Raw genomic sequence first — 10860 nt, forward strand, 5'->3', positions numbered from 1 at the left:
CTCAGCGGTATTGGGAGGAGGACCGGTTGGACACCAATCGAAAGAGGACCGCTTCGACTCCCCCGCGCGGCGCAAAACTCTAAAAAAAAAAGAGTTTTCGTAACTACCAACCCTCATTCGACCGGCGAATGGGGCTCGGTGGTGAGCTTTTTGCTTTTCCACGCGACACACTTGTTCTCTGTTTTGATTAAGTTATTGATAGACCAGTAGTAGGTACATATGGATGCTGCATCGAACATCATGAGCAACGGTCTTTTCAGGTTCAACTTGGCATTCTGGACTTTCAGCCATTCTTTTTATTATTGCTTTTCTGGTGCTATTCTAACAATCTAACACACTCTCAATGCCAATCCGTCTGTTGCCCCCTTCGGGTCTCCAACCGGGTTTCTGGAACCAGACTCACCCCGCAAGCCATCACTGAAACTGCTTGTCGTAGTCGACCAGCGTAAACCTGTACCTCACATCATTCTTATGCAGCCGTTCCACTAATTAGAGAAAAAGATCAGTCAGTCAGTCAGTCAACTTCCTCAACCCCCAACCAAATCCCCAAGAAAAAAAGAAAAAAAAAGCTGGAAATACTCACGCGCCTCCCCGACCCCCTTCTCCCCCACCGGAATCGTCTCCACCCAACTCCTAATCCCCTTCTCCGCCGCCAGCCTCAACATCTCCAACGTCTCCTGCCGACTCCCCAAATGCGCCGCCCCAATCAGACATCCATTCGCCAACAACGCCATCGGCCTTACCCGCCACCCCTCCCCCTCGGGCAAACCCACACTGACAAAACGCCCGTGCACGCGCAGTAGGCTCAGGTAGGCGGATAGATCGAACCCGTCGTCGGCGCTGGCCGTGCAGAGAAGCATGTCGAAGGTCATGGAGTGCGGGGTGTTCCAGTCGGGCTGCGAGGTGGCCAGGAAGCCGTCCGCGCCCATGGCGAGCGCGTCCGCTTGTTTCGAGGTGCCCCGCGAGATGGCCCAGACTTCGGCGCCGAGGGCTTTGGCGAAGAGGATACCGAAGTGGCCGATGCCGCCGCTGTTTTGGAGGGGAGGGAGGGGGGTTGGTTAGTTGGGGTTTGGCTTTTGGGGGGATAAAAAACGGGGGCGGTCACTGGGGAGAGGGGAGAGGGGAGAGGGACGTACATGCCGACGATGCCGACTTTCTTGCCTGGGCCGATGCCGTTGCGGACGAGTGGGGAGTAGGCCGTCAGACCGGCGCAGAGCATGGGCGCGGCGAGCTCGGAGGGGAGACCGTCGGGGATGGGGAAGGTGAAGTGCTCGTGGGCGCGGATGTGCGACGAGTAGCCGCCCTGGGCGAGCGTGCCGTCGGGGTAGAAGGAGTTGTATGTGTCTGGGAAGGGGGTGGTTAACGATGGGTTCTTGCGTTGAAGACATGGGATGCAGAGTTGATGTACCCTGTTGCTTCTTGCAGTATGTCTCGTTGCCCTCTTTGCACTGCGGGCAATCCAGGCAGGCCGAGATCTGGGCACCCACGCCAACGCGGTCGCCGACCTTGACAGTCGTCACCTTGGAGCCGACCTTGACTGCGGTTCCAACAATCTCTGATGAGGTTTTGCATGTTAGCCATGTTATTGCCTCACTCCTAAGGACAGCGCCCACCATGACCAGGGATAATGGGCCAGTTCTGGTTTCCCCATCCTCCCGTCGCTGTGTGTAGGTCAGAGCCGCACACGCCGCAGCATGTGATCTTGACGTCGATATCATACTCGCCGAATGGTTTTGGCTTGAACTGGATTCATTGTCATCGTTAGCTTCAGGTTTTGGTCTTCTCGTTGTTCAGAATTCAGAGCTTCAGGGGCTCGGGATCGCGGCCTCGAACCTCTATCCGACGCGGCTGCGTGTACTGGTCTGCTGCCGGGATGGCAAAACCCTCGAATGAGTCAGGATACATGGTGATAGCGTGGTAGCGACTTTTCTTTTTTTGTTGGTCTTGTTTTGTTTGTTGGTTGTCAACATTCGGTTCGTTGTCAAGCGCTACTTTGGGAGGAGGCTAAAGTAGTCCGGCTGGACGGTGGTTTCCTTGTGGCACATGATTTTGAATTTCCCACACACGTGTCATGTAACACCTGACGCGTGGATGCGAGAACGGAGTTCAATGGTTCTCGCGTTGATGGTGGCCGCGATGCCGCCTACACCCGCTTCACCCTCGGGTTGCGGCGGCACAAACATGCCGCCTATCCCCGCTCACATAACACCGCTAGCATCCACTAGCACCATCCGCCATGGCGTTCGAGTCTATGGTTTTCATCGGGTGAGCGGGAATACCGATTACATAGCGGCCGGCAAACATGTATTAGCCTCTCAATTTTTGAACCTCGGCAATATGTCTAGCTTGTCGGGACCAAAGTCTGTCCTGAATTTCCAAGTAAACGACCTGAATACGAGAGATGGGCTCCGGGTGGACCATCATGACCCTATGGCGGAAAGGTATCCGGGAGAAGACGAAGTAGAATTGCCCTAAAATCCATCTCTATCACATCGAGAAGCGCTTTCGGGGCGAAATGGGAGAGTTTGCGTGGAGCCTGGAAGAACTGCTCGAGTGAACTTGATGCCCCCCCTAATCAACTAAGGTTTCCTGTATAGCCCACCAGAATACCCGTTTTCCCCGCTGGGAAGTGTAAACAGAAATGCAGTGAAAATGGTCTGAAAATGAAGATTGTATGACAGAAACCCAGCCGTGGCATTCAATCTACTCTATGATTTTCCACACACCAACCTCACAACCCCGCCCCCTCCATATCCGCCGCCTGCGACACCAGCTCCGTAACCGTCTCCCTAAACCGCCTATACTCCAACCCCAACTCCCTCGCCGCTGTCTCCCCATCCACCCCATGACTCTCATCCACCACCTGCTCCTCCCCGCTCACCCTCCCCCTCGCCCACTCAAACCCCTCCTCCACCACCTTCGCCACAACCCCATACGTAAACCTCTCCGGCGCCGCCACCAGAAACCTCTTCCCCCCCGCCGCGGGCCTCACCAACGCCTCGACATGCGCCCGCGCCACATCCCTCACATCCACCCAGAAGGGCACGCGCGCCACCGGCAACGGCCTCACCCCACTCGCCACCTTCCACAGCATGGCGTTGGACTCGTTGAGCTGGGCGACGCTCGCGACGGGGTGCACGACGGGGCCGAAGGTCATGGGCGGGCAGAGCGTGACCAGGTCGAAGGCGGGGCGGTGGTCGCGCATGAAGTCCCAGGCGGCCAGCTCGGCGAATTTCTTGGAGCCCCGGTAGGCGATTACCGCGCTGGTGGAGGGCGAGGCCGCTTCGCTGTAGCTGAGCGGGTTCCAGTCGGAAGAGGTATAGGTGAAGTAGGGGGGTGTCTGGCGGGTGGTGTCCATGACGGAGGCGAAGGAGGAGGTGAGCACTACGCGGCGGATGGTGGGGGTGGTGGTGGTGTTGGCGGCTGCGTTGAGGAGGGCGAGGACGCCGTTGATGGCGGGGAGGATGAGTTCGGTTTCGTTGTTGGTTGTGTTGTAGGTCAGGGGCTGCGAGGTAGGGGGTTAGTGTTATGTGAGAGGGTGCGGTTTGGAGAGGGAGAGGGCATACGCTTGCGGTGTGGATGATGCCGTCGACTCCCTTGACGGCTTCGTCGAAGATGTTCGACTGTTCTTTGCCATCTTTGAGCTTGTCGAAGTCATCGATCTGGACAAAGTCGAGCTTCCCGGCGTATTGCGGTCGAGCTTTGATCATGGCGTCGCCTTTGGCGGATGACCGGGTCGTGCCGCGGACTTTGATGCCCCGGCAGAGCAACTGGTCGACAACATGGGCGCCGATGAAGCCGGTCGCACCGGTGACAAGAACGTATTGTCTGCTCAGATCAGTGAGATGTCATATAATAAGGATTAACGTATTTGCATACGGTGATTGTGACATGGTTGAATATCTTGGTGTTGACGCTGTTCAGTCTCTCGGTTCGAATCTTAGGGGCTCGCGTGTGTGCAGCGGGACGGCGACGTGATCGAGTGCTCTTCGGATAACGGCGCCAAACCTGTTTCTGACACAGCTCGTGGTTGTGGCCTCCCGGATATTGACCTCCGGGTTTGAGGTGTTTAGTTGCTACATCGGCGGTTTACTTGGAGAATCGTGATTGTTCTCCTCGACATCCTCGTGTCCCGCTCGTGCCGCCTCCCCGCGCCCGAGTAGAAACCCGGCTTTAAGGCGGGAGCGCTGCCGTCTACACCCGCATGGTAGGCTGGGTCCCCTGAACCAACAACCAACCCAACATTGAAAATCCCGACCAGTTGTGGACTGATTAAGGTCTGCGGAAACGCACTAACGACTCGCCGGCCCACATATCTTCCCGTTATCCCCCCATGGGGAGAACTCCACCGTTTCCACCCACTTACCACGCGGTTGCCGGAGCCACGCGAACCTGGATCACAACCCCGGACCCCGGGAATGCTGAGGCAAGTGAGCAGGGGCTAGAAGCACAGGCACTGAAAACTCGCGACCGTGGCATCCGTCAGATGACAGAAGCCAGAAACCGAAGTAGCCGTAGACGCGCTTAGGTTGACTTGGCTGCGAGTGTTCGGATTCGACCCTCCAAGACAGCCGGGTGTTCGTTGTCTATATGAAGCCTTGATCCGCTGCTCCATTTGACCCCCTACCGACCAGAGTCAAGGGATCGCGTCGCGTCAGTTGATCATTCGACCGTTGACTGCCTCAATTTTCACCATGGGGTTCTTCAACAACCTCAGCGGCAACTGGCTGATTGCCTGCATCACTTTGGTCAATGCCGGTAAGATAGCATATTACCCCTCTGTCCCGGTTCCGGAGTCGAGACTAACCCCGTGTTTGGACAGCCTCCATGTCATGGTTCGGCTACGACCAGGGCGTTTTCTCAGGCGTGTTGATCTCGGCCGACTTCAAGCACTACTTCCCCGAAACGAACCAAGCCAGCATCTCTGGCATCACATCTAGCTGCTTCTCGGTACGTGTATGCGCGGGAACTTCCGAGACATACCGACTTACGCGCGTGACGTTTAGCTCGGCGCTTTCTGCGGTGCCATCTTCGCCTTCACCCTCGGCGACAAGCTCGGCCGCAAAAAGACCATCGCGCTTGGCCTCGTTTGCAATGCTGTTGGCGCCATCCTTCAGATCGTTTCGTGGCATCTGCCACAGATGATCATCGGCCGTGTCATCAACGGTTTTGGCATGGGTTAGTGTGGCACCGAGTCCCACAACTCCAACTCCTGGATCATGTTGGCTAACAACCTCCCTCCCCCCAGGTCTCACCTCATCAACCTGCCCCGTCTACCAAGCCGAGTGCTCCCGCCCCAGCGTGCGCGGCAAGCTAGTAGTCGTGCAGAGCGTGTGCAACACGGCGGCCTTCTGCCTCGCCAACTGGATGAACTACGGCCTCTTCTTCTCGGGCGGCGCTCTGCAGTGGCGCTTCCCGCTGGGCTTCCAGCTCATCTTCCCGGTGATTGTCACGGCCGCGCTGCTGTTCGTGCCCGAGTCACCCCGCTGGCTGCTGCTGCAGGACCGCCACGACGAGGCCCTCGCCGTCATCGCCCGCCTCGAGTCCAAGACCGCCACCATCCACGACAAGGAGGTCACGGCCGAGTTCCTGTCCATCCGCACCGCCCTCGAGCAGGAGCGCAAGGACCGGCCTGCGTGGAGTGATGTCGTGCGCTTCAGGGACCGTCAGCAGAATTTGAGGCGGCTGTTGCTGTCGTGCGGCACGCAGTTTATGCAGCAGTTCTCGGGTGTCAATGCGCTGGGTTACTACCTGCCTACGCTGCTGCAGCAGAGTGTTGGGTTTGATGAGCAGATGTCGCGTCTTATGACTGGCGTTAACGGGACCATCTATCTGGGTGCGGCATTATGCTGCATTCTGATTATCGATCGGTTTGGGCGGCGCAAGTGAGTATTCTTGGGTTCTTGTCCGAAGTTCTTTGCTAACCAAACCGCGCTTCTTAGGATGATGCTGTACGGTTCTACCACGATGGGTGCTTGCTATCTTGTGGCCGCCATGTGCCTCCGAGCGGCGCAAGCTGGAGAGGCCGACAAGAAACAAGTGAGCCCCGCCCTCTTATCCTCTCTAGCCCTAGCTTTGCGACGGCATCATACTGACCTCGACAGATGGGCAACGTTACGACGGCCATGTTCTTCCTGTACTACTTCTTCTACGGCACCAGTTTCGCCAAGGTGCCGTGGGTGTACAACTCCGAGGTCAACTCGCTCGGATGGCGCACGCGCGGGGCGGCGGCGGCCACGGCGACCAACTGGATGGGCGGGTTCATCGTGACACAGTTCACCAAGGTGGGCGTCGACAACCTCAAGTGGGGGTTCTACCTCCTCTTTGCCGTCATCTGCTGGGCCTACTTCCCCGTCGTTTTCTTCCTGTACCCGGAGACCTCCCGCCGCACCCTCGAGGACATGGACGAGATCTTCATGTCGAACCCGGGCGCTCTTGTCTTTAACAAGCCCGAGCTGACGCAGCGTCATCGGCCGCAGGCCTTTGTCGATGCTGAGGCTAGGCGCATTGGTGAGGGTGCAGCGGCCGAGATGGGTGGTGCTGGTGTGCTGGATGAAAAGGCTGTTGAGGATGTCAAAACGTCGCACATGGAGCGGGACCGTGAAAGTGGTGGGGTGTGAGATTTGGTGGAGATCCGGAGATGCGAGTGGTTGACTGATGAGATGAAGGATATTTATTTATTCATGGTATGCATATTATTAGTGTGTTTGGGATGGAGGTTGGGAAGTTTAGTTGTCGCAAACAGGTCGGTCTTGTTCGGATAATCCGTAATTCTTTACCATGTCAGCCGCGTGTTGATGTTACGTGCAGGGGGGAGGGGATAATGTGTGCAACTTCATTTAAATGAGCAGGCCAAAAGAAATAAAATTTCCATGGATTGTTGAAACAGGAATGAAAAATGAGTGACCGAGTCATGGAATATTTCCACATGGTCCCTGGCGAGTCGAAATGATATTATTATTAGAAGGCGCCTTCCCCTGTGTGGGTCATTCACCAGCGCTCATGTTCCACCGCTTCCACCGCCACGCGCGTCCCCTCTCCCTCTCCCCCACAAACCCCATAAACGCCGACTCCAGATCGCGGCAAGCGGCCCGCAATCGGCAACATCGCGTCTTGTCAATTCCCCATCATGAGCTTCAACCGCCGCAGAGTGGCATTAGCTTGCACCTTTTGCCGCCACAGGTAATTAATTTTATCTTTTTTCTCTTTTGGCACTACCTCGCGTATCGGTTCCAAGACCATGGAAGCAATTGACTAATTTCTCCACCGTCCCACAGAAAACGGCGATGCGATGCCACACGACCGTCATGCCGCAATTGCATCGAAGCCGACGTCGATTGCCGCTACGATGACACCCCCTCCCAACGCATCGACTCAAGTGGGGGCAGTCGCGAGATCATCAGCCGCCTCCAAGATATCGAGGCCATGCTCCAACACCACCTGCCTGGCATCTCTACACTCACTTCCGGTGTCCAGGCCATCGTGTCGCAGTCGCCTACCTTATCCGCCACCTCCCCAGCCAGTCAGGCTTCCACTCTTCAGGCCGCCCGGATTCTATCCCATGACCTTGCCGGCGCCGCCCCGGCAGCCCAGTCATGGCCGTTGCCCATGCACATGCAGCAGCAGTCCCAACTGTCCGGAGTGACCGACGCCGAGCTCCCGCCCCTGACAATCCCCGTCGGCCACAAGACTTCTTCCAACTACTTGCTCCGCCTACCCGCCATGAAGCAGCTGATAGGCGAGTATCCCGCCGATCTGTTTTTCCTGCTCGAGTCGCGGAATCCGCTGCCCCCGGAGATGCCAGCGCACTTTGGCGCTCCGTCGATGAACCCCGTGCCTCCAGCCGAGCTCTCCAAGGATGTGCTCGACCGCTTTGTGTCCGCTTTCCTCTCCGGTGATGACCACACTCATCCTATCCTCGACAAAGACGAATTCCATCGCATCTATCAGGGGTTCCTCGAAAACTACTATTCAGACCCCTGGTGCATCGAATCAATCTTGTGTCTTGTAGTCTTCGCCTTCGGGGCCGCAAAGCTAGCGCGGCCTGGCGCCCAAGGGTTCCAGTCGGAGCCGCCGGGGATGGTGTACATGCAGGCCGCGCTGCCGACGTTGGTATCCATGTCCTCGTGGTCTGTCAGCTACAGCCTGCTCCTCCCACAGGCTTTAGTGTTGGCGAGTGTTTATTTTGCCTACATTATCCGCCCCCTCCAGAGCTGGAGGCTCGTGTATTCTGCCTCCTCACTCTTGCAGTTCAAGCTGTGTCGGTAAGAGCGCCCTGGCTAACATTGCGTTCGTTTCTCACCTAACGTGATGGCAGGTTATCCGCTCGTGATGACGACCCGGCCGCGAGGGAGGTCATTCTCCGCATTTTTTGGTCTTGCTTCCTCGTCGAGTGTGACCGTTTAGCCGAGCTGGAGCTACCCCAAAGCGGTTTGCAGCAACTCATAGACAAGACCAGTCTCCCTAGCTTTAGCGGCGTCGACGACTCGCAATCCACGACCTGTCTCGCTGAAATCTCCATCCGCCGTCTGCTCAACCGCGTGCACAACACACTTTATCCGCGGAAACAAAGCGTTCTCTCGTTATCTTCGACCTCATTGACCGCTTCCGATGAGTTCTCGGCCGCCGAGACTGCTTCGGTCGCGTCCATCTGCGACGAGCTCTACCGGCAACTCAATTCCTGGTACGAGTCGATTCCGGAACCTTCTCGCCCGACGCTGGGCACTGAGCCTACAGGACACGACCGCAAGACCATCTTGCGAATCCGCTACTACGCGGCGAGACACATCATACACCGCCCCTTCGTCCTTTACATCGTCACAAACGACCTTCCGCATGTGGCCAACGCTGCTATCTTGGAGAAGGCCAGCGTGTGCATCGAGAGCTGCCGGATTTACCTCCAGAATACGAGAGAGATTCTCGCGAAGCAGAGCCAGTACACCTGGACCTTTTCCCTATCGTAAGGGTTTCGTTTTTCTTGCAAGACAATGCGGACTTATATTGACGTTTCTGGCAGTTCGTTAGGGGCACTCGTGGTCCTCACGCTGGCATCCCGCAGTCCCGCCCTCTCCCATTTGGTACCCGACATTGACGAGCTCCAAAGCCTGGCAATTAGCAACGTAAAACCTTGGGCCTATCCCGGCTCCAGTCTGGAGATGGTCGTCTCGGTCATGGAGGAAATGCAGAAAAAGCAGCGGCTATTATTGGCTTGCATCTAACTGAACAAGTCGCGTACGCAATAAACGCCTCAACGCCAAACCGATATGCAATCAGCCGGCTACTACAACTCTCCGCCCGTCGGCTGCGCAATAATCTTCTGCCCGATATCACTCCGCCAGAAGCTGCCGTTCGGGTACGTGTACTTCTCGAGCGCCTCCTCGGTGTACCCAATGCTGTACCCGGGCTCGATCGGGGTGACGTAGTGGGCGTCAACGATCTTGGACGGGTGCCGCAGGCTCTCGCGGTGGCTGTCGGCGAACTCGAGCATGGACCGCTTGCCGCTGACGACCACGTAGTCGATCAGGCTGAGGTGGGAGGTCAGCTCGGTCAGGCCCATGGCGCCGTTGTGCGGCACGCAGGGCACGTTGAACTTGAGCGCCATCAGCATCACGGCAAGGCATTCGTTGACGCTGCCGAGCCGGACGGCATCGATCTGCGCCACGTCGGTCGCCTCGGCCTGCAGGAGCTGCTTGAAGGTCACGCGGTTCTGGGCAGCCTCGCCCGTGGCAACGCCCACGCCATACGGTTTGAGAGCCTTGCGGATGGCCGCGTGGCCGAGGACGTCGTCGGGGTTTGTGGGCTCTGAGAGTGAATTAGCGGAGATTCTAGAAGAAAGACAAGTAGCAAAACAATACGAACCCTCGATGAAGACAGGCTTGAACTCGACCAGCTGCTTCATGTACTCGATCGCCTCGGGCACGCTCCAGACCTAATCGTGAAAGTCAGCTTCATACCTTCGCAGTCGGACAAACCAACCACACAAGACTCACCTGGTTCGCATCAATCATGATCTGATAGCCCTTATCATACCCCAGCACATCCCGCACCGCCTTCAACCGCTCCCGATCCGCCTCCACACTGGTTCCCACCTTGAACTTAAACACCGTAAACCCCTGCGCAATCGTCTCCGCCAGCACCTCCTTCATCCGATCCCCACTAAACGCCAACCACCCCGGACTCGTCGTGTACGCCGGCACCGCCGTATTCGCCAGCGCCTCCTGAATCCGCTCCTCCTTCCCCGCCTGCGTCTTCTCCAACATGGCCTGCGCCTCCTCCGGCGTCACCACGTCCGTGATATACCGGAAATCGATACACCGCACCACCTCGGCGGGACTCATGTCCGCCACGATCCGCCACACCGGCTTGCGCGCGATCTTGCCCCACAGATCCCACACCGCGTTGAGCACCCCGGCCACCGCGAGGTGCGTCACCGACTTCTCGGGCCCGATCCACCGGTACTGCGAGTCGGACACCATGTACCGCCAGGTGCGGCCCATGTTGGCGGTGAGCTGGGACATGCTTTTGCTGACGACCCGCCGCGCGAAGATGTCCAGCGCTAGGGTGATGAGTTCGCTGCCGCGGCCGTTGCTGAAGGCCTGGAGTGAGAGGGGGAGTGGTTAGGACATGGCGCAAAGCAAGGCGGGGGGAGGGGAAAAAGGGAGAGGGGGGGGGGGGGGGGGACGTACGATGCTCTCGCTGACGAGGGTCGTCGTGGGTGGTCAGCAAGCGCACGTACGGGTGCGAGCCGTTGGTGCCGACGTGCATCGCGTCGGAGCCCACGCCGTCCAGGCTGGTGGGGGAGCGCAGGTCGGTGACCTCGAAGCCGATGATTTCGACATTGTCGAAGGGTCGGTTGGGGGA

At 57.8% G+C, this 10860-nt stretch overlaps 5 protein-coding genes across 5 annotated transcripts; 2 read left to right on the forward strand and 3 right to left on the reverse strand.

Annotated features, from left to right (window-relative positions):
* Positions 1 to 414: 414 nt before the first annotated feature.
* On the reverse strand, positions 415 to 1905 carry CHGG_09417 (uncharacterized protein; the record flags this gene model as incomplete). Its single annotated transcript, XM_001227343.1, has 6 exons — positions 415 to 485; positions 584 to 1029; positions 1137 to 1344; positions 1409 to 1555; positions 1614 to 1743; positions 1834 to 1905. 6 exons carry the CDS (start codon positions 1903 to 1905, stop codon positions 415 to 417), a joined length of 1074 nt encoding a protein of 357 aa, XP_001227344.1.
* Positions 1906 to 2731: 826 nt separating this feature from the next.
* CHGG_09418 (uncharacterized protein) lies at positions 2732 to 3893 on the reverse strand (the record flags this gene model as incomplete). The annotated part of the gene is made up of 3 exons (XM_001227344.1): positions 2732 to 3505; positions 3567 to 3828; positions 3880 to 3893. The coding sequence occupies 3 exons, from the start codon at positions 3891 to 3893 to the stop codon at positions 2732 to 2734; spliced, it is 1050 nt and encodes a 349-aa protein (XP_001227345.1).
* Positions 3894 to 4694: 801 nt separating this feature from the next.
* On the forward strand, positions 4695 to 6620 carry CHGG_09419 (uncharacterized protein; the record flags this gene model as incomplete). The annotated part of the gene is made up of 6 exons (XM_001227345.1): positions 4695 to 4758; positions 4823 to 4950; positions 5007 to 5178; positions 5249 to 5885; positions 5943 to 6039; positions 6105 to 6620. 6 exons carry the CDS (start codon positions 4695 to 4697, stop codon positions 6618 to 6620), a joined length of 1614 nt encoding a protein of 537 aa, XP_001227346.1.
* A 509-nt stretch (positions 6621 to 7129) lies between these two features.
* Positions 7130 to 8963, forward strand: CHGG_09420 (uncharacterized protein; the record flags this gene model as incomplete). The annotated part of the gene is made up of 3 exons (XM_001227346.1): positions 7130 to 7182; positions 7278 to 8264; positions 8318 to 8963. The coding sequence occupies 3 exons, from the start codon at positions 7130 to 7132 to the stop codon at positions 8961 to 8963; spliced, it is 1686 nt and encodes a 561-aa protein (XP_001227347.1).
* A 317-nt stretch (positions 8964 to 9280) lies between these two features.
* Positions 9281 to 10764, reverse strand: CHGG_09421 (uncharacterized protein; the record flags this gene model as incomplete). The annotated part of the gene is made up of 5 exons (XM_001227347.1): positions 9281 to 9685; positions 9744 to 9801; positions 9855 to 9928; positions 9990 to 10587; positions 10736 to 10764. The coding sequence occupies 5 exons, from the start codon at positions 10762 to 10764 to the stop codon at positions 9281 to 9283; spliced, it is 1164 nt and encodes a 387-aa protein (XP_001227348.1).
* Positions 10765 to 10860: the final 96 nt, after the last annotated feature.

This window comes from Chaetomium globosum, genomic scaffold (genome assembly GCF_000143365.1).
Source record: "Chaetomium globosum CBS 148.51 scaffold_6 genomic scaffold, whole genome shotgun sequence".
NCBI classification, from domain to species: domain Eukaryota; kingdom Fungi; phylum Ascomycota; class Sordariomycetes; order Sordariales; family Chaetomiaceae; genus Chaetomium; species Chaetomium globosum.